The sequence below is a fragment of the Fragaria vesca genome, linkage group LG3, assembly GCF_000184155.1.
Source record: "Fragaria vesca subsp. vesca linkage group LG3, FraVesHawaii_1.0, whole genome shotgun sequence".
NCBI lineage: Eukaryota > Viridiplantae > Streptophyta > Magnoliopsida > Rosales > Rosaceae > Fragaria > Fragaria vesca.
The window spans coordinates 18998768-19020907 of NC_020493.1; the positions used below are offsets into that span (position 1 = coordinate 18998768).

Here is a 22140-nt window from a genome sequence, read left to right on the forward strand (position 1 = left end):
GAGAGAGAGAGAGAATCAGATCAGTGAAGAGATAGAGATGGAGTGGCATATTGAGGGGAAACGGGGCATTTTCGTCAATTCAAATGTAAAATTCGGGTCAGGCCTTCTACTATTTCGTTTTTGGGCTGGCTTATGTCTTAATTTGTATAAATATTATGGTAAGTGATTTTTTGTATATGGATATTCGGTCAGTAACTTAAATGTAATTTTCTCTAAAACTAATTGCATGTTTGCATTTACTCAATAATTTCAATTAACTTTCATTCAAAAAGAAAAATAAACTTGTGCGGGAGGTTGTGCAATGTGTCCGTTACAATTTTTTTTTTTTCCAAGAAAAAACTATCAAACCAATTCTATCTATGTTTTTTGCCCAATCAATCCTTTATATGAATGGGACAAGATGTCATAACTTATGAAAGAAAATTGTACTTTCATTAATATAGAATTCTGAAAATGAAAATGATGTGATAATCACCTAATTATTTCCATGCTATAGGCCTAAGGACAATTTGGTGACATACACATGTGGTCTGGTATATAACACGTCACATCACCCTCATATTTTGGTCAACATTTTCTCCTCCTCCCATTCTAAACCGTACGATCAGACATCTGTGATAATCCTCGGTTATTAAAGCCCGCACCAAAGAAGCCCATAAAGTACCCAACCACAACCTCCCATATTAAGTCCAGCTGTCCACCAACACCTCTCGTTCCCCATTGGTCCACCCACTTGTTCTAAGCCCCAACCTTTTTATTACAAAAAAGTCCCCATTTCCAAAAGTCGGTACTTTTTTAACAAAACAAAATTATTCACTCCCCTGAATTACCCAAACCGCCCTCCAAAAAGCGTGATCGCTTTGCTGACATGGACACTCCCATCGAATGACACACCTTTATTAGATTCTCACCCCCATGGGCCTTCCCGTCATTTCTCCTTGAGATAAACCACACTCACGAAAGCGGAACTATAGAGGCGTGTACCCAGTGAGGGAGCGAGTAAGGATTCGAATTAAAAGAGTGCGAGTGGGCAAGTGAGATATTTAAAATATCTGGCTAAGTCCGCCACGTCGGCAAGAGATATTTGCACTTTTTCCAGGCTTTTCCATCACAAATCGCAAAAAGTAAAAAAAAAAAAAAAAAAAAAAAAAAAATTCTACCCCCTTTTTCTTCCTTCTTCTCCAATTTTGTTCTCCGAATCTCACGAAATATCTCTTTGTATGAATATCGATTTGCTTCATCTTCTTCTTGTTTTCAGTCTTCGTTTCTTTCCTGAATTTTCTCTCCAATCGGATCTCGATCCCGACACGGATCCGAATCCTTGACCCGAACAATTTACGGTAATAATAATTTTAAAAATAAGAAGATAGAGTCTGAGCTTGGATGGGTGAGGAGGTGAGGATGAGCGAGTACGAAGGAGGCGGCAGCGGCGGCGACGGCGACGAGGAGAGAGTTTCCGAGTGGGAGACCGGGCTTCCGTCTGCTGATGATCTGACTCCGCTGTCTCAGCCGTTGATTCCGGTCGAGCTGGCCTCGGCGTTCAGTATCACGCCGGAGCCGTGCCGGACGTCGGTGGATGTGAACCGGGCGTCGCAGAAGACGGTGTCGACTCTGCGCGGCGGGGCCCACTCGCAGGCGTATTCGTCGAACTACAAGTCGTTTGACGAGAACAACGACAACAACAACCGGAGCGACGAGCCGATGGTGGTGGAGGTGGACGAGACGGAGCTCTACGGCGGCGAGGGATCCGATTCGAGGAAATCGAGGAAGGTGGACAGCCCCGAGGAGGCAGACTCGGCGCTCCGGATCGAGAATTCGTCCGGCGGCGGAGGCGGAGGGGGGGACGACCCGTCGGGTAGGGCGGTCAAGCGGCCGAGGCTGGTGTGGACCCCGCAGCTGCACAAGCGGTTCGTAGACGTGGTGGCCCACCTGGGGATCAAGAACGCGGTTCCCAAGACGATTATGCAGCTGATGAACGTGGAAGGATTGACTCGAGAGAATGTGGCCAGCCACTTGCAGAAGTACCGCCTCTACTTGAAGAGGATGCAGGGTCTGTCCAACGAGGGCCCCTCCTCGTCCGACCCGCTGTTTGCCTCGACTCCGGTGCCGCAGAGTCTACACGAGTCAGGCGGTGGCGGGTCGGGTCACGGAGAAGGGCATGGGAATGGACACATGCCCATGTCTTACCCGCCGCCGGGAGCTATGATGGCTATACCCAGTTACATGGGCATGCCCGGCGGGTACCATGGGTTCGAGTCGCATCCTTCGTATAATATGATGCAGCAACAGTATGGTGGCATGGTGTCGTACCAACCACATGTTGCGCCTAATGAGAAATGAAAATGGACTAGTGTTGCACATTAAACTCAGGTATGTCAGTTTTTTAGTAAGCTGTTACTGATTTCACTGCTCATAGTTCTAGCTTTTATTGCTTTTTGGATTCAGTCTCATTGAATTGAAATTAGACCGTAAGTTTTTTGTAATGGTCCGTTAGAATCTAGACTGTACTGTGCAGTTAAGTATTTACATATCAGTAAATCATGGCAATTATTTGGAGCTTTAAATTATGATTTCCATTTGAGTCATTAGGCATGCCATGGTAGCTAGGATCCTGTTTTAGGAAGGCTTATAGTAGCTTCTCGGTTTTCTTGAGTCCAAGTTTCTTTTGTGGTGTATAATGCAGTTTTCTGTTGATAACTGCTTACGAATTTCAGGTTATTTGTGGCATGTTTTTGTGTAGATTCAGAAGTTTGAACAAGTTGGCTGAAGCTAACTCTTGGAACTCAACCTGTAAGCTTGCTTGATTGCTAAACTTGAACCTGACAGGCACGGGAAGGGTTTCTTAGGAATTATATCAGACCTTTTAGAGGCATATTCCAATATCATTTTGGGTCTTGTATGAATCTGGAAATGTAACTAAACTTCCCTCTTTAATCAAATATATCTACCTTCCACTTACATAACTGGGGAGGTTCAATCCTAGTCTACATAGTTGACAGCGAGGCATCGAGTAAATTCCTAACCTGTTACTAGTCTACATATGTTATTCTCCATTGTATCAATGAGGTATTGGACCTTTTTTTTCCTGAATCAAAGGAAACACTCAATAAAAGAAGAATAAATTTCAGTTGGCTGTCTCTCTATGCTCTGTTGAATGTTTTTTATCACCTTCTACTTTGATCGTCATGTTTACACAATTATGAACGTTTCTTTATTATCAGTAAATTGGGCAGTTGCTTCAGTCATTCAGTCATCCTTTTTGTTCTCCTTTATCTATGCTTTTAGGAAAATGTAATAATTCGTGGTGGAACAAATTGTTCATGATTTGTGTACACTATGCGTCTATGCCTAGCTATTGCAATGCCACAAATTGTTTTCCTTATTTATTTATTTTTTTTCAAAAGGCCCTGAACAGTGAGTCAGTAGAGAAATCTTGCTGATGTTTTCAAGTGATTTGAACAATCATGCTACTAGTTGGCAGTATTTGTTTTTCCATATAGTGTGGCTTGAATCAATTTTCTCTTCATCCGAGATTGATACAGGAACTTGCTGTTGATGTATTTCTTGCATCCAGTATCCTTTAGTGTCTTTGTTTTTACTTTTTAGTGGCAAGATTTTGCATTATTTGCTGTTTAACTATACAGAAATTCCTCTAGTTTATTATTGGGATTAGAAAGGAGGTTGAATCATGGGGTATAATTAGTTTGATTTGTAAAACATAAAGTGCTATGTTATTTCATACTGTGTAATTTATCATCTTATACCAGAGTTCATGTAATTTATTTGCTACTAGCCTAATCAATGGATACCAGGAAGTTTTAGGATGCTTAAACCCCAAAAAAAAGAGGAAATATGAGCATATGATGATAGGAAAATTCTACAATGTGTTAATATTGGTGATGTATCAACTTTGTCCTAAAGTCGTAAAATGAGTCCTGAAAATAGTAATCTTAGCTCTCAAAGTTGTAACATGAGTTCTTAAAGTTGCAAAATTTTCTAGTTACAACATTAGTCATCATATGTCCTTAAAGTGGTAAAATGTGTACTTAAAGTGGTAATTGAGTCTTTAAAGTGATTTAAAAAAAGTTGTTACAATTTTGAGGACTTATATTACAACTTTGAGGATTCAATTACTACTTTAAGGACACATGAGGACTAATGTTATATTATTTTTTTTACAACTTTAAGGACTCATATTACAAGTTGAGGACAAAGATGATGCATCACATACATTAACACACCTTAGCCTTACCCATGATGATAATGCCCTAATTATACTGGCCATTAACATAATTATACTGGCCATTAACAGCTACCACTTAGTTTTTTGAAGCCAGAATTTTGTTGTGGAACTTGGGTTTAAGTACGGAGAAGCTTACCGAAGTACTTCTACAAGAAAGTGTTTCCCATGAATTTCTAAGTGAAATTGCTAAAATATGGAATATATGCATTCTGCTTAACCCTGTTTGTTTGTTTGTTTGTTTTTTTTAAGAAACTTATCCCTGTTTTATATGTAATAACATCATAATCATTACTTTGTAAAAACTCTCCTTCAACCGAGTAGATTTAGTTGAAATGTTTGGTTCCTTGTTATGATTTTTGCCTTGGATATGAAATTGATATGATTGAACTATTGTGTACATCACTTGCAGATGGTTCCACGGTACTAGAGTTGGACTTCATCGGAAGAGTTGTAGATGGTGATAAGTGCTGAATTTGCTGATATCCAAGGTGGCATATTAAGCTCCTAACTATTCATAGTTTAAGATAGGCTGCTACTCCTGCTACCCAAGATTATAATTGTTGTACTACTCGACTGGTTGTGAATGAACTCTATCTGTTCTTGTTGTAAATTTGAGGCTGAATTCTAGTTGATGAATAGACACTGAACAAAAAATTGGGTCATGTGATTGGATTGGTTTCTGATGATCATTAACATTTTAGCTTCTTGTTATACCATAATAATTAGAGGCATTAGCAGTTTGTATTCTGAAATCAGTTGCCGTTGAATGGTCATTGTTGGTGGAGGAAACTTGAAGGGTCTGAGCTTATAGTAGGTGGGGTGAAGATGATCGATGGCTCTGATATGCTCTCCTAATTGTTTGGGGAGACACTGAGAACCTTTTTCTTGTTAACGAAATCTGGAACGATTTCTTCTGTATCCCATCTGAGGTCTGAACAATACCTTCGACATTCCAAAGGTTAAGTGACTGTTGAAGTCCCATTGTATGCTGACCTAAACTTTAAAGCAACTGTTCGGTATTGTTGCAGATTCCACTTATATTTCAATAGCACGTAGAAAATCTCATACTTTGAGGGTCTGCTCTGAGTTTCTTACCATAAGTGATTAATATCAGAACTCCAACAACCAAAAACACTTGGAATCTGTAGAATTCGCAGAGTTTGAAGGGTAACTTCGGCCAAGAAGGTTGAGAAGCAAACGCTAAGAAATAAGTTAATGCTCAGGTGCCTTGTACCAGGAGATTTCCTTCTCTTCAGGTCTCTTCCGAATGAGGAATTGTACAGAATCGTCCTTGAAAAGGCATTATAGTATATCAGGCAGCTTCCGTCCAGCTGCATCCTGGTAATTTCCTTAACTTCTTTTTCTTCATCATTTTTTTCAACCTTGCAACATTTATCCAGTTTCCAGCATCCGCATATAGACTGGATAATAGCAAATTGTTTCCTGCACTATCCGGCTCTAGTTCTGATAAATGCTTAGCTGCTACCTCAGCAAGTTCAATATTCCCGTAATTCCGACTTGCTCCTAATAATGCTCCCCATACAAACAAATCTGGCTCCATAGGCATCGCCTTAATCATGTCATATGCCTCAGTGAGATTCCCTGCTCGACCTAGAAGATCAACCATACATGCATAATGTTCTAGTCTTGGCATGATCCCATGGTCTTCCTGCATCAATCTAAACAAGCTTTTGCCAAGCTCAATCATCCCAGCATGACAACAAGCAGTAAGGACGGCAACAAAGGTCAAGTAATCAAGTTTCATGCTGTCTTCTGTCTTCATCTTGTTGAAAAGCTCTATTGCTTCAGTGCAATACCCATGATTCGCGTATCCAAAAATCATTGAGTTCCATGTTACCGTGTTCCTTTCAGACATCCTGCAAAACAATGTCTTTGCTTCGTATATAAATCCACATTTAGCATACATATCAACAAGAGCACTCCTCACATATACATCAGCTTCAACTCCAATCACCAATGCATAAGCATGTATCTCCTTACCACACCGCAAGTTTGTCACAGCTGCACAAGCAGGCAAGAGGCTACTGATTGTAGCCGGAGTTGGCAATATTCCACTATCCAGCATCTGCTTAAATGTGTGAAAAGCCTTACTATTCTGAAAATTCTTCACAAACCCAGATATAACCGAAGTCCACGACACAACATCAGGTTCAATCCCATCCACGGGCATCAACTTAAACAGCCTAGACGCCATTGCCTCATCACCCTTCTGCGAAAACCCAGCAACCAAAGTGTTCCAAGTAATCAAATTAGCCTTAATCCCCACCACCTGCATTTCCTCCAACAAAACCAATGCTTCATCCGCCATGCCACGCTGACAAAACCCCGAAACAACAGCATTCAAAGCCACCGAGTCTTTATCAACCATCATATCAAAAACCCGCCGCGCCTTCTCCACTCTCCCATTCTTCGAGTACATGTCAATAATTGCACTACTAACAAAAGCATCAAACTCAAACGCGTGCCTGAGCACAACAGCATGAAGCTTCTCACCGGTTCCGACATCAGACAAATGCCCACATGCCTTGAGAACACTGGGAATAACAATCCTATTGGGTCTACAACCCTCTCTTTGCATCTCACTGAACACATCCATTGCCTGCTGGTAAAACCCAGAGCGAGCGTAGGCTCCGATCAGAGCAAACCAGCGGCGTATGTTCGTCTTGGGAATTCCATCGAACAGGTTCCGGGCTTGGGTTAGTTGGCCGCAGGCAGAGTATAGAGCAATGAGCTTGGAGGCGAAATGGGTCAGACGGGCCAACCCGGTGGTGATCAAATGGGCGTGGAGTAGTCTTGCTGAGTTCAGTTCACGATCACGGGAGTAGATTCCGATCAGCTTTGTGTACAGGTCAGGCGAGGATTGAAAAGCACGGTGGGTGAAGGGAGTCATTGGAATAGTGAGCGTAAAGGGCGGGAAGATGAGTGTGATTTGGTTTCATGTAAAGAGAATGACTATGCCATGCATTCTTCTGAATTTTCCTTATGACTATTGGTATGAACATGTCCTATTTCAGTGACAGACGATTTTATAGCCATTAATTGAAACCAACAAAACGTCCAAGGTATCTATGATAATTTGAACTGTTTAGAAAAGTAAATGAAAAACATAGTTGAGATACCGGAGGTAATTAAATCAAATTACTAGCACGAAGTGATACAAATGTGGTGAAAGGCGAGCTTCTATATGGTAGAAATGTGTGAGACAATTTTAAGGATAAAAAAACTAATAAAAATAACTTCCTTCAAATTTGATGTTTTCTCAAGATTTTAATAACTCTATATGTAATTCTATTAATTACAAAATTATTTATAGAAAAATGATAGATGTCATGACTTTCCTTCGTTCTCATGTATGAGTGTGATACTATATTTTGAATAAATGAATATTATCATTTCATCTTATATGATTTTAGTTTGAAATTACTCATACATGTAAAGATGAGTACAATATTATTCATTCTAATTCAAATGAGACAACATATTTAATCGTATGAAATTAAATCATATGTGTTAATATTTACTCAATAAACTCAACTTTTAAGACCTCTCTAGTCGATCTCTACATATCAGGCAGAAACAACTATTCATATTTACGTTTTTAATAAGTACTTGATATTCTTTTTTTTTACAATTAGAACTTGACATTTTGAGGCCTCTTCTACTATGGCGGAAATAACTATACATATTTATTTTTTCAACTCAGAAAATAGAGAAATGCCCCCACAAAATTGGGAGAAATAATATAGCCAATTTTCCACAGCTAACAAAATCTAACCGTTCATTGGGCTCAACAGATACGAACACCGGAGACACCCGTATCATCATCGATTTCCCAGACCGCCCAACACACAGAGCCACCCAACCCAATCGCCATATACAAAGCTTAAGCTTAGCTTCTAGGGACATGAAAGTAATTAACCACTCCAGAATCTAGTTTCACCAAGAACATGCATGGATTTCTGGCTCTTCTGCCACAACCCCACACCCTCTATTTCTTCAACCTCTCTTCTTCAAGATCCCTTCTCTACCTCCAAATCAGACCCAAATCCTCCGCACCCAATTTGGGTTACCCTTCAAAAACCAACCTGAATCTCGTCGTCTTGTCTTCCCACTCTTCGAGTTTCTCAAGTTTCAGTAGCAAACGACGACGCTTTGTTACGAGAGCGAGCCGCAGGGAGTCTCCTTACGAAGTTCTGGGAGTGTCTCCTTCTGCTACTGATGTGGAGATCAAGAAGGCCTATCGCAAACTTGCTCTTAAGTATCACCCAGATGTTAATAAAGAGGTTCGGGTTTCAAGTTCGAATTTTTATTTTTTGGTACCTGGTTTGTTTTCTTGTTTGGTTTTACTGAAAATGCAAAGAGTTTAATTGAGTTATCTAGTTAGCTCCTTCGTAATCGGAATTTGAAAGAAGTCTTTGCTGGAGTTCTGGTCATAAAATACATGAAAAGTGTTAGCCAATTGTAGAAACTAATATTGTTGATTAGGAAAAGCAATTACATTCTTGACATTGTTGAGGCTATAAGCCTATAATGCCAATCCAATTTTGTGTTTATGACAGCAACTGTCCAAGCACATCATTTTGTTTGCTAAATTTTTAACTGTGTGTTGTGCTCTTCGAAATTTCAAATTTTCACTATATTCAATATTTTCATTGCTTGGGAGTGTAGTCAGTCAGGGTAGTGGATGTCAATTGGTATTCTGATTCTGTGGTTTTAGCATATGGATTTTATCTGTAGTGATTTGAACTTCTAGTATAGTTTTGCTGGTCTAACTTTTCTATGCTGTACAGGCAAATGCGCAGGAGAAATTTATGAGGATTAAACATGCGTATAGTACATTGCTGAGTTCAAAATCTCGGGGGAAATATGACTCTAGTTATGGATCTGACTATTCCTATTCTGGATCTCAAAGAAGCCAAAGGAAGAAGGCTCCAGAGGAAGAAGAGTTTTATGGATTCGGTAAGTGATTAGTAAACTTAAGTGCTTGTGGAAAACATGTCTGCTCTTTTACATAAATATTTTCATTGTGAATCAGTCTAGCTCAATACCAAATATTTTTCATTAAAAAATGACATGTTGCCATTCAAGTATCAACCTTGGCAATTATGAGTGAAGATTTTAATAATTGGATCAGTCATTAAGCTATCTTTTGGGCTAACTGCCATTCAAATCTGTAATATTTATCCAAATAAATGGCTTCTTCAGAGAAGTAACGTGTCTGATAGACCAAGATATTGTACCTAGGAGTCTAGGACCAATCTATTATTAGGTAAATATTAGTATGTTCTTATTATTAAGCCCTTCATTGTGCAGGTAATTTTGTGAGGGATGTTCAAATTACAATAGGTAGATAACTCTGTGAGACATCAGACAGGCCTTAATGTTTGCTTGCATTGCCTCATGTCTCAGCAAGCATCAATTTCATTTATCCTTTCTATGTAAGTAAGATTATAGCGTGACAAGGTTTTTTGGTGCTACAGAGGACTTCTTTAGAGATATTCAAGCAGAATTCCAGAACTGGGAAGAAAGTGCTTCTAAACAAGGAAAGCCAAGGAGTCTGTGGGAGGAACTGTCGGTATGATATTATAAATTTCTCGCTGTACTTGAAAACATGACCATGTTAATCTGTCTCCTTGTTGTTTAGATTTATGATACATGTATGCAAATACCAAGGTAGCAGGGAAACCTCACGTATATTCTGTATTTACTATTTACACACATTGCAGGAAATTGGAGAAGAATTTGTGGAATTTCTCGAGAAAGAACTCAACATAACGGATCCGGAGGTTGAACCAAATAACATCAATGAAGGGCCTGAGAAGGGCAATCCGTCCAGAAATTCTGGGACAGAGAGAATGGGAAGTGCAAGTAAAAAGGAATCCACCCCGGGGGCTAGTATTGAAGAGAATATTGATGAGATAGAAGCTACTCTTGCTCAGTTGAAAAAGGAATTGGGATTGTAGCACAGAAAAGCAGCTTTTCAATTCTTTAGGAAACGTTTTGATAAGATGGAGGGGAAGAAAATAGGATAAGAAAAGGCAGAGGTAGAGGATTGATCTAATACTTTCAATCTTGGACAAATGATAGAAGGTTCTCAAGTCAAAAGAAAAAATTATTTCAGTATTCTTCAATTTCATATCAGGGCACCATGTAGAGTAAGATTACAGTGTTTTGCTTCCAAGAGTGTTTAGGCTTGTATTGAAGCATATGGTTATGATTTCTCTTGTATTCAGATGTGGATATATGAAAATCAAGTGCTGTTCTAAGGATTGTTACGCTGAAGCTTGGTCCTCGATATACTTGTATCAGTTGTCTGTATCCTCGACAGTCCCCATGCTTCTATGTCATTAAATTACATTTTTTCTTACTTGGTATTGTTCCTTCCAAGTACCAAAGTTTTGTTGCGTTTTGGTTGTGATCATTGGGTGGACAGTGTTATGGTCGAGTGCAGTAGGAACGTGTTCTTGTTTTTTCAACTACTGTGCCCAGATGATCCTGCAACTTACATACTGCTATCAGATGTGTTGTTGACAAGAGGCTAGAGGCTAGTGGGATAATACTGCAGGATTATGGAGCTCATGTGTATTTGTTATAGTTGGATTTGATCAACAAAGGCGATATGTTTTCTTTAACTCTCTTTTTAGAGCCAGAGGTATGATGTGACCTGCAAGAAGCTCTGTGTTGCTTGGACCAGGGAAGGGATACTACTTTTTCACAAACAATATCTGACCCAGGATTTTCATTTTTTCCCAATTAGGAGGATCCCAAAAGACGCAAATCCATTTGTGATGGAATGCAACGTGTGTTTGATGTTTCTTTTACAATCAGAAGTGTTCCCAAGCTTGAGGCAAAGGAAAAGGAAGATATATGGTTAGTGCATGACTTGGTCAATTTCTATTTCAGGAAATAACCATTCTTGTGTTGCATGTGAAAATGGAGCCCGTAAACACACCACCCTAATTGACTTGTGGATCTTGTTGGTCGTTTAGGCAAGAACCTCGGAAGAAAATGGCAAAACTCCATAATAAGTAGAGGACATCCAGAGACCAGAATCATTTCGAGGACATCCAGAGACCAGAATCATTTCTACAGCAGAGGCACTAGTCCAAGAAACCCTTTTGAATTGAAGAACTATGGCTCAACTCGAACGTCCGCAAAGACATGGTGATGCTGAAGCTACAACGCCCTCTGAGCAAAGAAAACTTGCTGTTAATCCTACTATGGAACACTATCTTCGAGGTATCGTCATGCCATGTTACGATCATATGGGATGAATATTTGTCCATTACCACCTGACATATTGTTGAATTTGTTTATGATAATTTTGTGCTTCTTACCAGGAACTGACTTTTTGAGGTCGTCATCACCAACATCCTTATCATCTCCAGTTGCGAGCCATGATGCCGAAGATGATCACAACCACCATCAAAAGAAATCGGTTCTCACCAAGGTGATAGAGAAAGCTAAGAAACTGAAGCACTCACTCAGCACCAAGAAGAAACATCATGACAATGATAGCCATGAGACCGATACTAGCACCCCTGCATGGAGTGCTAACTTGAATGACAATGAAGTTGAAGAAGAAGATGCTGAATACCTAGGAGCGCCAAGTAATATGCTTGTTCACATTTTCTGAAATAATATGCAACAGTTTCTTTTGTAGTTCTTGAATGCTCCTTGCATTGTTCACCTTTCTAATTGTTGTGTTATTTTCAGTGTACAAATCAGAGACAGCACCTGAAGCATACAGGGAGACCGCAAAGCTACCAAGTCCTGTGCTTTCTGAGAAGCATGTTTTGTCGAGCGGTTACAGTCAGAACTCTGAACATAATAATGAGAAGTCTCCTAGTTCTGACCAGATAGTAGCCGAAAGCGTGATCACAAAGCTTCCCAATGAGATATTCACAGGAATTGTTCTCACGAGGACTCTTAGTTCTAAGGAGACAGCAACTAAGGCTGCAGCCACAAAGCCTCATAGTCCAAAAAAGTCAGTAAGTGCAAGTAATTCCCCTCTCAAGCCTCACAGCAGTCCTAGGCAGACACTAACCGAATCTGAGGCCACAAAGATTCTTAGTCCTAAGAAGACAATAACTGAAACTGTGACTGAGAAGTTGGGAGCAGGCTATGCCACCGTATCTGAGAAGTTGGGAACAGGCTATGCCACCGTATCGGAGAAGTTGGGAACAGGCTATGCCACAGCATCAGAGAAGTTGGGAACAGGTTATGCCACAGCATCAGAGAAGTTGGGAACAGGCTACAACACAGCATCAGAGAAATTAGGAACAGGCTACAATGCAGCATCAGAGAAGTTGGGAACAGTGACCCATACAGCATCAGAGAAGTTAGGAACAGTCAGCCATACAGCGTCAGAGAAGTTAGTAGGACCTGCTTATGCCACAGTATCAGATGCAACACATGCAATTGCGTCGAAGATAGAAAGTCTCACTGTGTCACCCCCATTTCCAACAAACAGAGAGAATGCCACTGCTTCACGCCCGGATCCCTCAAAAATAAAAGGTCTCACTGTCACAGCCCCACCACCTTCACAGAGCATTACAGCTTCTCCACAAGCATTGTCAGCATCAGCAGCCGAGCATAGATCTTTGACACGTGTAGCTCTAGAGTCTCCACAACCTTCATCAGCCCCAGCAGGTCATGGAAAGACTGCCGAGCAAATATGGGACAAGGGGGTTTCTGTAAAGGAGTACTTGATTCATAAGTTTGAGCCCGGGGAAGATGAGAAAGCACTTTCACAAGTGATATCTGATGTGATGAGTCCGAGGAAAGGTCCAGGTGAAGCTGGTGTGGTGGAGAAGGTGAAAGGGGCTATAACTTCATTGCTTCGGAACGATGAATCCCCCAGAGCTACTACTATTTCACAGTCACCATTGTCCTCAACGCAGTCAGCCTTGTGCCCAACACAGTCAGTTGTGTCCCCAATACAGCCGGCCTTGTCTACATCGCCACGCATTCCCATCTCTACCAATGCTTATGAAGGTAACTTCTTGTTCTTTCCTTCATTCAACTATATAGAGTGCAAGAGTGCAAGAGTGCATGCAAGGTGGTTCTTATAAAACTAATGCTCACTTGCTAAATATTTGACATATTAGTGATACTACACTGTCAGTTAATCTGATTCAACAATTTTACTGATAGTTTAACAACAAAATTTCATTTATAGATTCTCTACGTGACACCGAGTGTCAAGCTGTAACTTCTGTTGAGACATGGCTCTGATACCAATGATTCATATGCTAATATTGTCTCATATGCTCCTGCATCAATGATTCATTCTCATAGTCCTTTTTCTATGTGTTGCAGTCGTTGAGGAAGAAAATCGGGGAAGAATACCTCAGGCTAATTGAAAGGTGGAATGAAACTCAGAAACTGTTGATAATTAATCCTCTAGAGTTTAGTACTAGTATATATACATGTATCAGTAGTTAACAAGTAACAAACATCATTTAGAATGTTTGTGTAAGCTTTGTATTTGTGGACATATCCAGCTCCGGAAGTTCAGACATGTAAGTCAGATAACTGAACTGAATTCCTGTGAGCAATCTTTGCTAACTAAATTGTTTTTAATTTTAATTATTAAGGTTATTCGTGATGTCCTGAAAACCTCATATTCTGTAGTCAGCCACAGATACAGTAGACATGGAATAGAGAACTCAGAAGCACTGTTAAGAACCAATTCTTCTTTCTTTGATTTATATGCATAAGATTCACATCTGTGAATTTTTAGGTTCATCTCGCTTGGTATGAGAAAAAGGTAGCAACATCAGTAGCTAATATATTCATGAGAACGAAAACAAAGCACTAAATTCCATGAGCAATGAAGTGTAGTTACAACAAAATTAGGAATATCAGTCTATAATGAAGGACCAAGAAAGCAATATCTTCATTTCTTCATCTCCCACTCCCATCAATCTGTATAAACAGCTTATAGTTGGTATTCGCAGCTACCATCGTCACTCCTAGCTGTTGGGTCGAAGTTTGAGGCTGTTCGATCAGTACATCCTTCAGGAACTGGTACATGAACTTGTTGGGCTGCCTGGCCTGCATCACATAATTCATGGAAAACTTTGATCAGAATCACTACTCTAATTAAGATAAGATATATACGTACTGATAATGATCAATCAGGGAGAAGAGAGTATATTAAAATCGCCCATTGAAGGCTTTAAGGATAAGAGAGTGCTAACCATAGAAATCTCCTCTCTTGATAGAATCCTGGTTTGCATCTCCAAGTGCTGCTTGACTCAAGTAAGTCTCAGCAAGTTGAACTCTCTTGACATTGTCCTGCTCTTGAACAAGCATGTTACCATACCCAAGAAGCTTCTCCAGTGTCATCTTAGGCTGCTCAAAAGTTGGGAGACCTTCTTTTGAGTTCACAAGCTTCTTCCCAATGCCGTCTACTCCAACACCAGATATCCACTTCCTCACTTCATCATCGTAGACTCGAGCTCGAAGGGCACCAAAGAAATCTGCAAGAATTGCATATGACAAGTTATGACGATCCTAGTTCACACACATTTTCATTTTCATGTAAAGTTGATCGATATATATAATATGGCAAACACGCCATGCATTTCTAACATCTTGGTTCATGCTTGTTTCAATGTTTAATCTATGCTTACCAATAGATTGACCAGGGAATGTGTCTACAATCTTAACAACATCCTCCTCAGGAATATTATCAGTCTTGAAGATTCCGATGCAAACACCAATCCTGTCTTCCCTTGTGGGAGCCCAATAAAACTTCTCCATACGACCATCACGGATAAGAGGCGCATACAATGTAGAGAAGTCATTACCAGTGACTATAATCGGCACTCTAGCATTGTCCTCCTTGTTGTACATACCGGGGAGCTGCACATTTGTTGGGTTATCAGCAATGTTCATGAGGGTTGCGTTGACCATCTGGTTATTCACAGTGTACTGTGTGGTTCCACCCATCCTACCAGCACCTGCATCTAGATCGTTGATGAAGAGGGCACACATTTTTCCTTTTCGGATGATGTCTGAAGCCTCACGATATCTTTGTCTGATCAACTTTGCTGGTTCTCCTGCATTCCCACTTTCTAATTCTCCAGCACTCATCATGATGGGGCTGAAATGTAATCATTTTATAATTAATACAAACAAAACTACAAAAGAAACATATCTTATGAAAAAATAATAGCAGCAAATGCAAATAAAACTCACGTAATTCCCATCTTGGCAAACACAAGCTCACACTGGAATGATTTTCCCTGACCTTTTCCTCCCCATATACCAAGAATGAGGGGAATCTATACATGAGAAAATAAATTAATAAATCATCCGAGGTATCAAAAATCGACAATCACAAACAGAATATTGTCGAGAAACTTATGTTTGATAATAATAATAATACTAGAGGCAATAAATGATTTCGCATAAGAAATGACAATTTCTTAATTCTTAGAAGTAACAGCATAAAGTATCCTAATGCATAAATAAATGAGACGCTGTCAAATCAGTTGGGATTTAAAGTATATGCGGATTTAAATTCTTGTATGTAGGATCGTCTCTTACCTTAATGTTAGGCAGGCTCATGAAGTTCTTGGTGATATGAACCACAAGCTTGTCCATGAAAGCTGGAGCTATGTAAAACCCATCCATGTTGTTATCCAAGTTGTACCTGAAACACACAATTCAGCAGCACTCTAATCATGACCACAGCCTCAATTCTCTTCTAACAACACAATTAAGTTTAACATATCAATGGAGAAACTAGCAAGCAATTAGTTCTACATGTTTCCCTGCTTACGTTCGAAGTCCAGTGCTGACGTAATCGTAAGAGCTCATGATGGGATTGTGAGTCCCAGTTCCACTGGGAGCTTGGAACACAGTATCAACCATTCCCTTTCCTCTTGTAATGTCTTGTTGGTCATCAGAAATGTCATAAGCTAGGCCTTTCCACTTGTCTGTTTTCGACTGCTTTGTCTCATCGATTTCTGCTGTGATTCTCAAGTTACCTGCAGATACAGTTTTTTGGTAGGAGAGTCTTGTGTTGTTGACCTTCTTCAAACTGCTGCCCAAGAAAGCTGAGCTTGGGATTGAGCTTCCAGCACCAGAGCTGTTCAAGCTCAACTGCATTAAATATAGACCAACAAACAAGGCAATAATTCAAATATAAAACATCACAAACTTTTCACTTGGTTTCTCTTTTGATCGAGCAAAAACCACTTGAAAAAAATATCAAAACTCTTGTAGTTTAAAGAATCACATAGAAAAATATAATAGAAAAACACTTTTGGGGTATCCCACAGTAGATTAAAAGAAAACAATATGGAAACAGTTGAGATATAAAAATTTGGCGGGAAAGTACGGGTGTTCTGTTAACAGCTCCAACAGTTGAGACTGTGGAAGCCATGGATCAAGGTGGTGTTGATTTCCAAAGAGCTTGTGAGTAATGCAATAAAGCTGAAGATGTTGAAGTGTTGGTGGGATGGATATTAAGAAGAGTAGGAGATTATAAGTGTGGAGTGATTGAAATATCTGTGGTGTGGTTATGAAGTCCCTGAAAGCCACACAAATAGGATTGGCTGAGTGACACATGGCTTTCTCTGAACAAAATAGGATATGCACCACACTTGTAAAACTTGGAAAAACACTATTATTGGAGATCATTTGGAGGCTTTTAGGCTTTGGAATTGATTTTTTGTAGGTATCTATTTAGTCTCCAAACAGATTTTTATTGTGTGGAAAAATATCTAGGGACTTTTAGATTCTGGTCCAGACTGTGTTGGCCTTGGTTTGGATAGAGTTTGTTCCACAGTTTTCACTTGGGTGTCCTGTATTGAATCTAATGAAGAATAGTGAACTCACAGCCACTTATTTCTTTTAGTTGTTATTTTGTTAGCTTTGGATCCATTTGTGAGTGGCCATTAACTCCTTGGTAGTTCTTTGGTAACCAAGTGACCAAGATTGCAGGATTCTAAACACCAAACGAATTAGACGTTTCAGTATCATAAGTTGGAGAGTACAGTTAAATCTAGCACTGGAAAAGAAAAATTAAAAATAAAAACGTCTACTATTTTTCATCTCCATATCACGATGAATTGAGACCTGATTCAGGTGCTCTGTGTGCAGTTAAATTTGCTTTGTGTAAACTGATAGCTCCTTAGAATCTCATTCATTGGTCACTCACCATTCCTTATACTAAAGTGTCATGAAATTGAGTCATATAACGATGTACATAGTTGTGGAACAGATTTACATGATTATGTGAATCTATCTGTCCATATAATAGAAACAAGCATGGCTACAGACTGGTGAATACATGTCAAGTCGGGAAACTTACAATGACAGATTCTGGACGGACGGTTAGCCTCTATTTCAAGAGTTTGGATTCTATTTCTTCCAAACTCAAACCTTTGGTTTCTGGGACGATTAGCACAACAAACAGAAGAGATATCAAGGCGATAGCCCCAAAAAGGAGGAAAAGGTTGTCTGCTCCTAGTGCCTCCTGCAGAATTATCAAATGTTAATGGACCACTTCTGTACTAGTCCTCCAAAAGCCCAGTCATGACATATGAAACTAGTTTATGCGAATAGATTGACATGCGTTATATACCTTCAATGGTGAGAATGCAAATGTAACAAGGGCATTTGAACCGAAGTTAGTAAGAACTGCAAGACTAATCCCTTTTCCTCTTGTGCGAAGCGGGAATATTTCAGACACCATAAGCCAACTTATAGGACCAAAAGATATCTGAAAAGGCATTTGAGCACAATATTCAATAATGTCAAAATCTGTCTTAATACCAGAGACAAAAAAAAAATATGACATTTAAATTAGTAAGCCCCATCCCCTTCTTTATGAAGAAGTTGGAATAGAGCTGTGGTGCAGGTGAGGGAGGAGTTTATGTCGAGTTTTAAGATTCTGGTTTACAGGTGTGACTTACCCGTACAACAAAAACAATATTGTGGTGCTATTAGACTATTCCATTTAAAGAAAACATCATAAGAAGATTGACAGAGCCAAAAGAACAAAATACCTGGTAGCAACCAACATAGAGAAGAAGAGAAGCTACAGCAACTAGTGGGAACCCCCCAAGAAATTTGTAGTAAGCAGAGAGGAGAAACAAGGAAAGAGCCTGACGTAAAGAGAATTAAGAACAAATAGACCTTGCATCATCATCATTACCGTTTAAAATGTCACAAAGTAGAAAATAACAAAAAAATAATTAACTAAATTATTGAATAGTTAGAATGCATACAAGACCACTGACTCCTAGTATCAGCAAAGGTCTTCTTCCTAGATCATCAACTTTCAGGACAGCTACCCCTGTCATCACGAACTGCAGAAACAGTCAAAAAAAGAGAATAGTCAGACCCAAAAGTGGAGCTTCCTACAGCATTCCCTCCTATATCAAAATTATCTCTGAAATGAATATCACATGTGCACCTTGAACAACCCAATTATAACCGATACTTTGGTAGCATCAGCAGCAGCGGAGAATCCTGCACTCTTGATTGACAAGATGACGAAGAGTATCACATAGTTAGGCAAAATGACATCAAAGAAAACAAACTTTACACACCTGGAAAAAGTTACAATAATAGAAAATTTGATACCTGAAGAATTGGACCTGCGTAATATAGGACACTTGGTTGCCCTGTTATCTGAGAAGTCAGGTAGCAGATTGGCTTACTAATTCTTTATATTCTCTCCGTTACATTATTTTTTAAATAAAAGAAAGTTAAGAAAAAAAAGAAAAAAAAGAAGAGATAAACTCATTTCATTGTAGCGATGAGGAAAGATTACTTGTTGAAAAAGGACTAAACCCCCAGCAATTATGAAGGCCTTCAAACTTGGGCCTTGAAAGATCTCCATCAAACTCCCCTCTGATTCCTCATCTGCATAGGATGACTTCAAAGTAACAAAAGTCTCTTCTATTTGTTTTTCAGACACTCTGTCACCAGGAGGCCGGCCTCTCAACTTGCTCAAGGCAAGAACAGCTTTTTCTTTGTATTCTTTCACAGACCCTTTACCTTGAGCTGGCCTGAGAAGCAACCATCGAGGAGATGGTGGGAGAATCCACATGCCTATTCCCATAAGTAAAGCAATGGGTGCACTTATTCCATACATGTAACGCCACCCCCCAATTGCATCAATCTGAAAGCTTCCTACTAAATAACCCAACTGCATACAGAACGTCTCACTTTAGTTTAGAAACTCAATAACAAAAACATCAACATAAAAAATTTGTTATTTAAACAATACCAGGATCCCCAAAACTATGAAGAGCTCCTTCAATGACACTAGAGTTCCGCGAATTTGAGATGGACATGTTTCAGCAATATAGAGTGGAGCCCCATGCATGGCCTGTCAAAACAAATCATGAAAGGTTTTCATTTTTTGCTTAGTTAGAAGCTAAGGAAAACTGAAAAGGAGCTTACCATGCCGATGCCGATGCCATATAAAACACGGCCTACTAATAGAACACCAAGGCCTGGAGCACATCCAGTGATCAGACCCCCAAGGAGATAAAGTGTAGCAGCTATGATGAGTTCTCTCCTCCTTCCTTCATGGTCCATTTAAAAGTCTGAATTAGAAATGATATATCATGAAGCATTGAAGCTTCAAAACCTCAAAGTAAAAGAGTAAACAAAGCACACACCAAGGAAATCAGCAATTGGGTAGACAAGGAGAGAACCAAAAAGAGCTCCGTAGAGGGAACCACTAACCTGCATCAAAACAATGTACTTTATGATTATTGATGTCCTTTTGGTTTTTTGGTAGACGAGCAGAAGAATTCAAATGACACAAGCAAGTTAACTAAGATTCAATATTTCATACCACAAGACCAAGCTGAACAGCTGTCAGATTAAACCAACTTGTGCCACTAAGCTCAGCGGACTGTGACATGTCAACATAGAAACACTTTAGTCACACTTGATCATCAAAACCATGAAAACAAACCACTAGAGTTGACAAATATACCATTAATGAGATGGTAGCACCAGAGGTAGCACCAATGTCATAGCCAAATAACAGACCACCCAATGCCGGAAACACAAAACTAGAATTCCAAGAAGCTGGTTATTAACACAATTTACATGAACCAGAAAGTAGAGAAATACTCAAACACAAATTCAGCAGATTGCAGTCTGTACATTCATCTAAAAGCTGCTTATTTCTTAAAATTTTATATTAAACTACAAACTGTAACTTGCTACTGTTCGAAAAGCACTCAACTTGCTTCAGTCCCAAAACTAAAGCATGCCACTATTTCCCCATTAAGGTCCAATTCAGATCATCCATTACATTGGCTTCCAAAATGTTACCCTTACTACTAAAAACAGTAGACAGCTTTTGAAGCATAAATTTCAACACAATGCAGTATGCAAGTTCATCTATAAAGCTCCTTCGTTCTTCAGTATATATATTCACTTACAAGGCATAGTTTGCTATCCTTCAAAAATCACCAACTTGGTTCAGTAACCAAAACTAAAGCATGAAACTTTACCCCCATTAAGACCCAATTCAGGTCCTCCATCACATTGGCTCACAAATAGTTACATTACATAAATGAGGTCAAAAAAGAACACCTATTTCCTAAAGCATGAGAAGAACTCATATAAATAAACAAACTAGGTAGAAACGTACGGAATAATCACAGAAACCCAAGAATAATCCTCCTGTGGAGATGCCTCAGGAATAAGAGACTGCGACTCATCCCCTGAAGAATAGTCATTCTGAGACCCAACCTACAAAAAAAAAAAAAAAACAACCAAACAATGCAAAATGAGTCCCATAACACATAAACCCAGAAAGTAAAAAAGCAGAAACTGAAATGGGTTGTTTGCCTTGACACTGAATCTGAGTTGTTTTGATGATGATGGGTTTGTGAAAGTGCCAAACTTGGCCCTGAAACAAGGGGAACGAAGGGGTGGAGGGGTAAAGTGGGCATTAGAGAAAAGTGGGATTACAGGTTTGTTCTTCTTGAGTTGATGAAGTGGTGGTGAGTAGTGTGTGTGGTTGAACAGGGGCCGAGTTGAGAAGGCCATTTTTGGGTAGTGGATTGCTCCAAAAGGTTGTTAATAAGTGTTGATATTTCCCGCTTCAGTGTCTCTTGGTCTGATCAGTGAGTAGATATTTTGATTGACTTTTTGACCTGGATGATTTTGTAGCGCTTGGCTTCTTCAATCGCTGATACACCAGAATGGGGACAATGTGTGCGTACGTGATTCGTTTGGAATGGGATTTGTTCTAAGCATCCACTATCCAATAAAGTAAAGAATGGTGTCAATACTCAATAAGACTAGGTTTGGCCATACGATCCTCAACTGATGCCGACCGTCTCGTTGATTTTCGCTCACGTTTTCCATTAGTTTCACTGCCTACTCATTGTTGTTCCTAGTGTTGTGTCTAGCGTTCCACTTGATCATCCGGAGAGATTTGTTCCTTGCGGTTCTATTTGTAAGTGTTGTTACTTTTACACATTCCCATAAAAAATAATGAAAAAGCTTAAAAACCACAAATTAGACAAGATTTTACTCTCTTGTTCTTGTGTAAGTCATCCACTCAATTCACCAGCTGTTCTTTTGAGAGTGTGGTTTATGAGGATGTTCTGTATCTTTTTTCTCAATTGTCAAGTTGCACGTTCACTCATTTTTATAGGGTTGAAAACCATGTTACTCATTCCTTTGCTCGTTGAGCTCTCAATTGTAGACCTTGTATATCTTTTTTACTTATACTCCTTCTTTTCTGGAGGATGTAATTACTAGTGATTGTAATTAACCTTACTTAATATAAATTTTTCGTTTCTTCTAAATAAAAATAAAAAAAATTGTCAATAGTCTCAACGAAGCACTTTTACCAACGAATCAAACCTTTTTTT

General features: G+C 39.4%; 6 protein-coding genes across 10 annotated transcripts; 3 read left to right on the top strand and 3 right to left on the bottom strand.

The window, feature by feature from the left end:
• The first annotated feature begins 1383 nt into the window (after positions 1-1383).
• On the top strand, positions 1384-4891 carry LOC101295024. 3 transcript variants are annotated; one of them, XM_004294606.1, is made up of 2 exons: positions 1384-2370; positions 4653-4891. In XM_004294606.1, the coding sequence occupies exon 1, from the start codon at positions 1384-1386 to the stop codon at positions 2338-2340; it is 957 nt and encodes a 318-aa protein (XP_004294654.1). In that variant the 3' UTR covers positions 2341-2370; positions 4653-4891. The 3 variants fall into 3 exon arrangements, with proteins under 3 accessions (XP_004294654.1, XP_004294655.1, XP_004294656.1); XM_004294607.1 differs by lacking the exon at positions 4653-4891 and adding an exon at positions 2741-3137; XM_004294608.1 differs by lacking the exon at positions 4653-4891 and adding an exon at positions 2715-2834.
• Positions 4892-5264: 373 nt separating this feature from the next.
• On the bottom strand, positions 5265-7154 carry LOC101310592 (pentatricopeptide repeat-containing protein At5g59600-like). The gene has a single exon (XM_004295927.1). The coding sequence runs from the start codon at positions 7152-7154 to the stop codon at positions 5556-5558; it is 1599 nt and encodes a 532-aa protein (XP_004295975.1). The 3' UTR covers positions 5265-5555.
• An 898-nt stretch (positions 7155-8052) lies between these two features.
• On the top strand, positions 8053-11105 carry LOC101295696 (chaperone protein DnaJ-like). 2 transcript variants are annotated; one of them, XM_004294609.1, is made up of 5 exons: positions 8053-8547; positions 9055-9223; positions 9578-9610; positions 9745-9839; positions 9991-11105. In XM_004294609.1, exons 1-5 carry the CDS (start codon positions 8212-8214, stop codon positions 10225-10227), a joined length of 870 nt encoding a protein of 289 aa, XP_004294657.1. In that variant the 5' UTR covers positions 8053-8211; the 3' UTR covers positions 10228-11105. The 2 variants fall into 2 exon arrangements, with proteins under 2 accessions (XP_004294657.1, XP_004294658.1); XM_004294610.1 differs by lacking the exon at positions 9578-9610.
• Positions 11106-11397: 292 nt separating this feature from the next.
• LOC101310883 lies at positions 11398-13707 on the top strand. The gene is made up of 4 exons (XM_004295928.1): positions 11398-11503; positions 11605-11874; positions 11981-13261; positions 13586-13707. The coding sequence occupies exons 1-4, from the start codon at positions 11398-11400 to the stop codon at positions 13627-13629; spliced, it is 1701 nt and encodes a 566-aa protein (XP_004295976.1). The 3' UTR covers positions 13630-13707.
• A 239-nt stretch (positions 13708-13946) lies between these two features.
• LOC101296188 (ribulose bisphosphate carboxylase/oxygenase activase 2, chloroplastic-like) lies at positions 13947-16762 on the bottom strand. 2 transcript variants are annotated; one of them, XM_004294611.1, is made up of 7 exons: positions 16620-16762; positions 16059-16381; positions 15824-15929; positions 15473-15558; positions 14905-15377; positions 14470-14751; positions 13947-14323 (listed from the first exon to the last, which is right to left on the bottom strand). In XM_004294611.1, the coding sequence occupies exons 1-7, from the start codon at positions 16662-16664 to the stop codon at positions 14208-14210; spliced, it is 1431 nt and encodes a 476-aa protein (XP_004294659.1). In that variant the 5' UTR covers positions 16665-16762; the 3' UTR covers positions 13947-14207. The 2 variants fall into 2 exon arrangements, with proteins under 2 accessions (XP_004294659.1, XP_004294660.1); XM_004294612.1 differs by lacking the exon at positions 13947-14323 and having other exon boundaries at positions 14465-14751.
• A 687-nt stretch (positions 16763-17449) lies between these two features.
• On the bottom strand, positions 17450-21350 carry LOC101296643 (D-xylose-proton symporter-like 3, chloroplastic-like). The gene is made up of 14 exons (XM_004294613.1): positions 21107-21350; positions 20907-21007; positions 20241-20319; positions 20097-20156; positions 19918-19984; positions 19697-19821; positions 19521-19622; positions 19062-19439; positions 18872-18919; positions 18702-18764; positions 18514-18594; positions 18292-18390; positions 17868-18005; positions 17450-17759 (listed from the first exon to the last, which is right to left on the bottom strand). Exons 1-14 carry the CDS (start codon positions 21305-21307, stop codon positions 17625-17627), a joined length of 1677 nt encoding a protein of 558 aa, XP_004294661.1. The 5' UTR covers positions 21308-21350; the 3' UTR covers positions 17450-17624.
• Between the last annotated feature and the right edge of the window lie 790 nt (positions 21351-22140).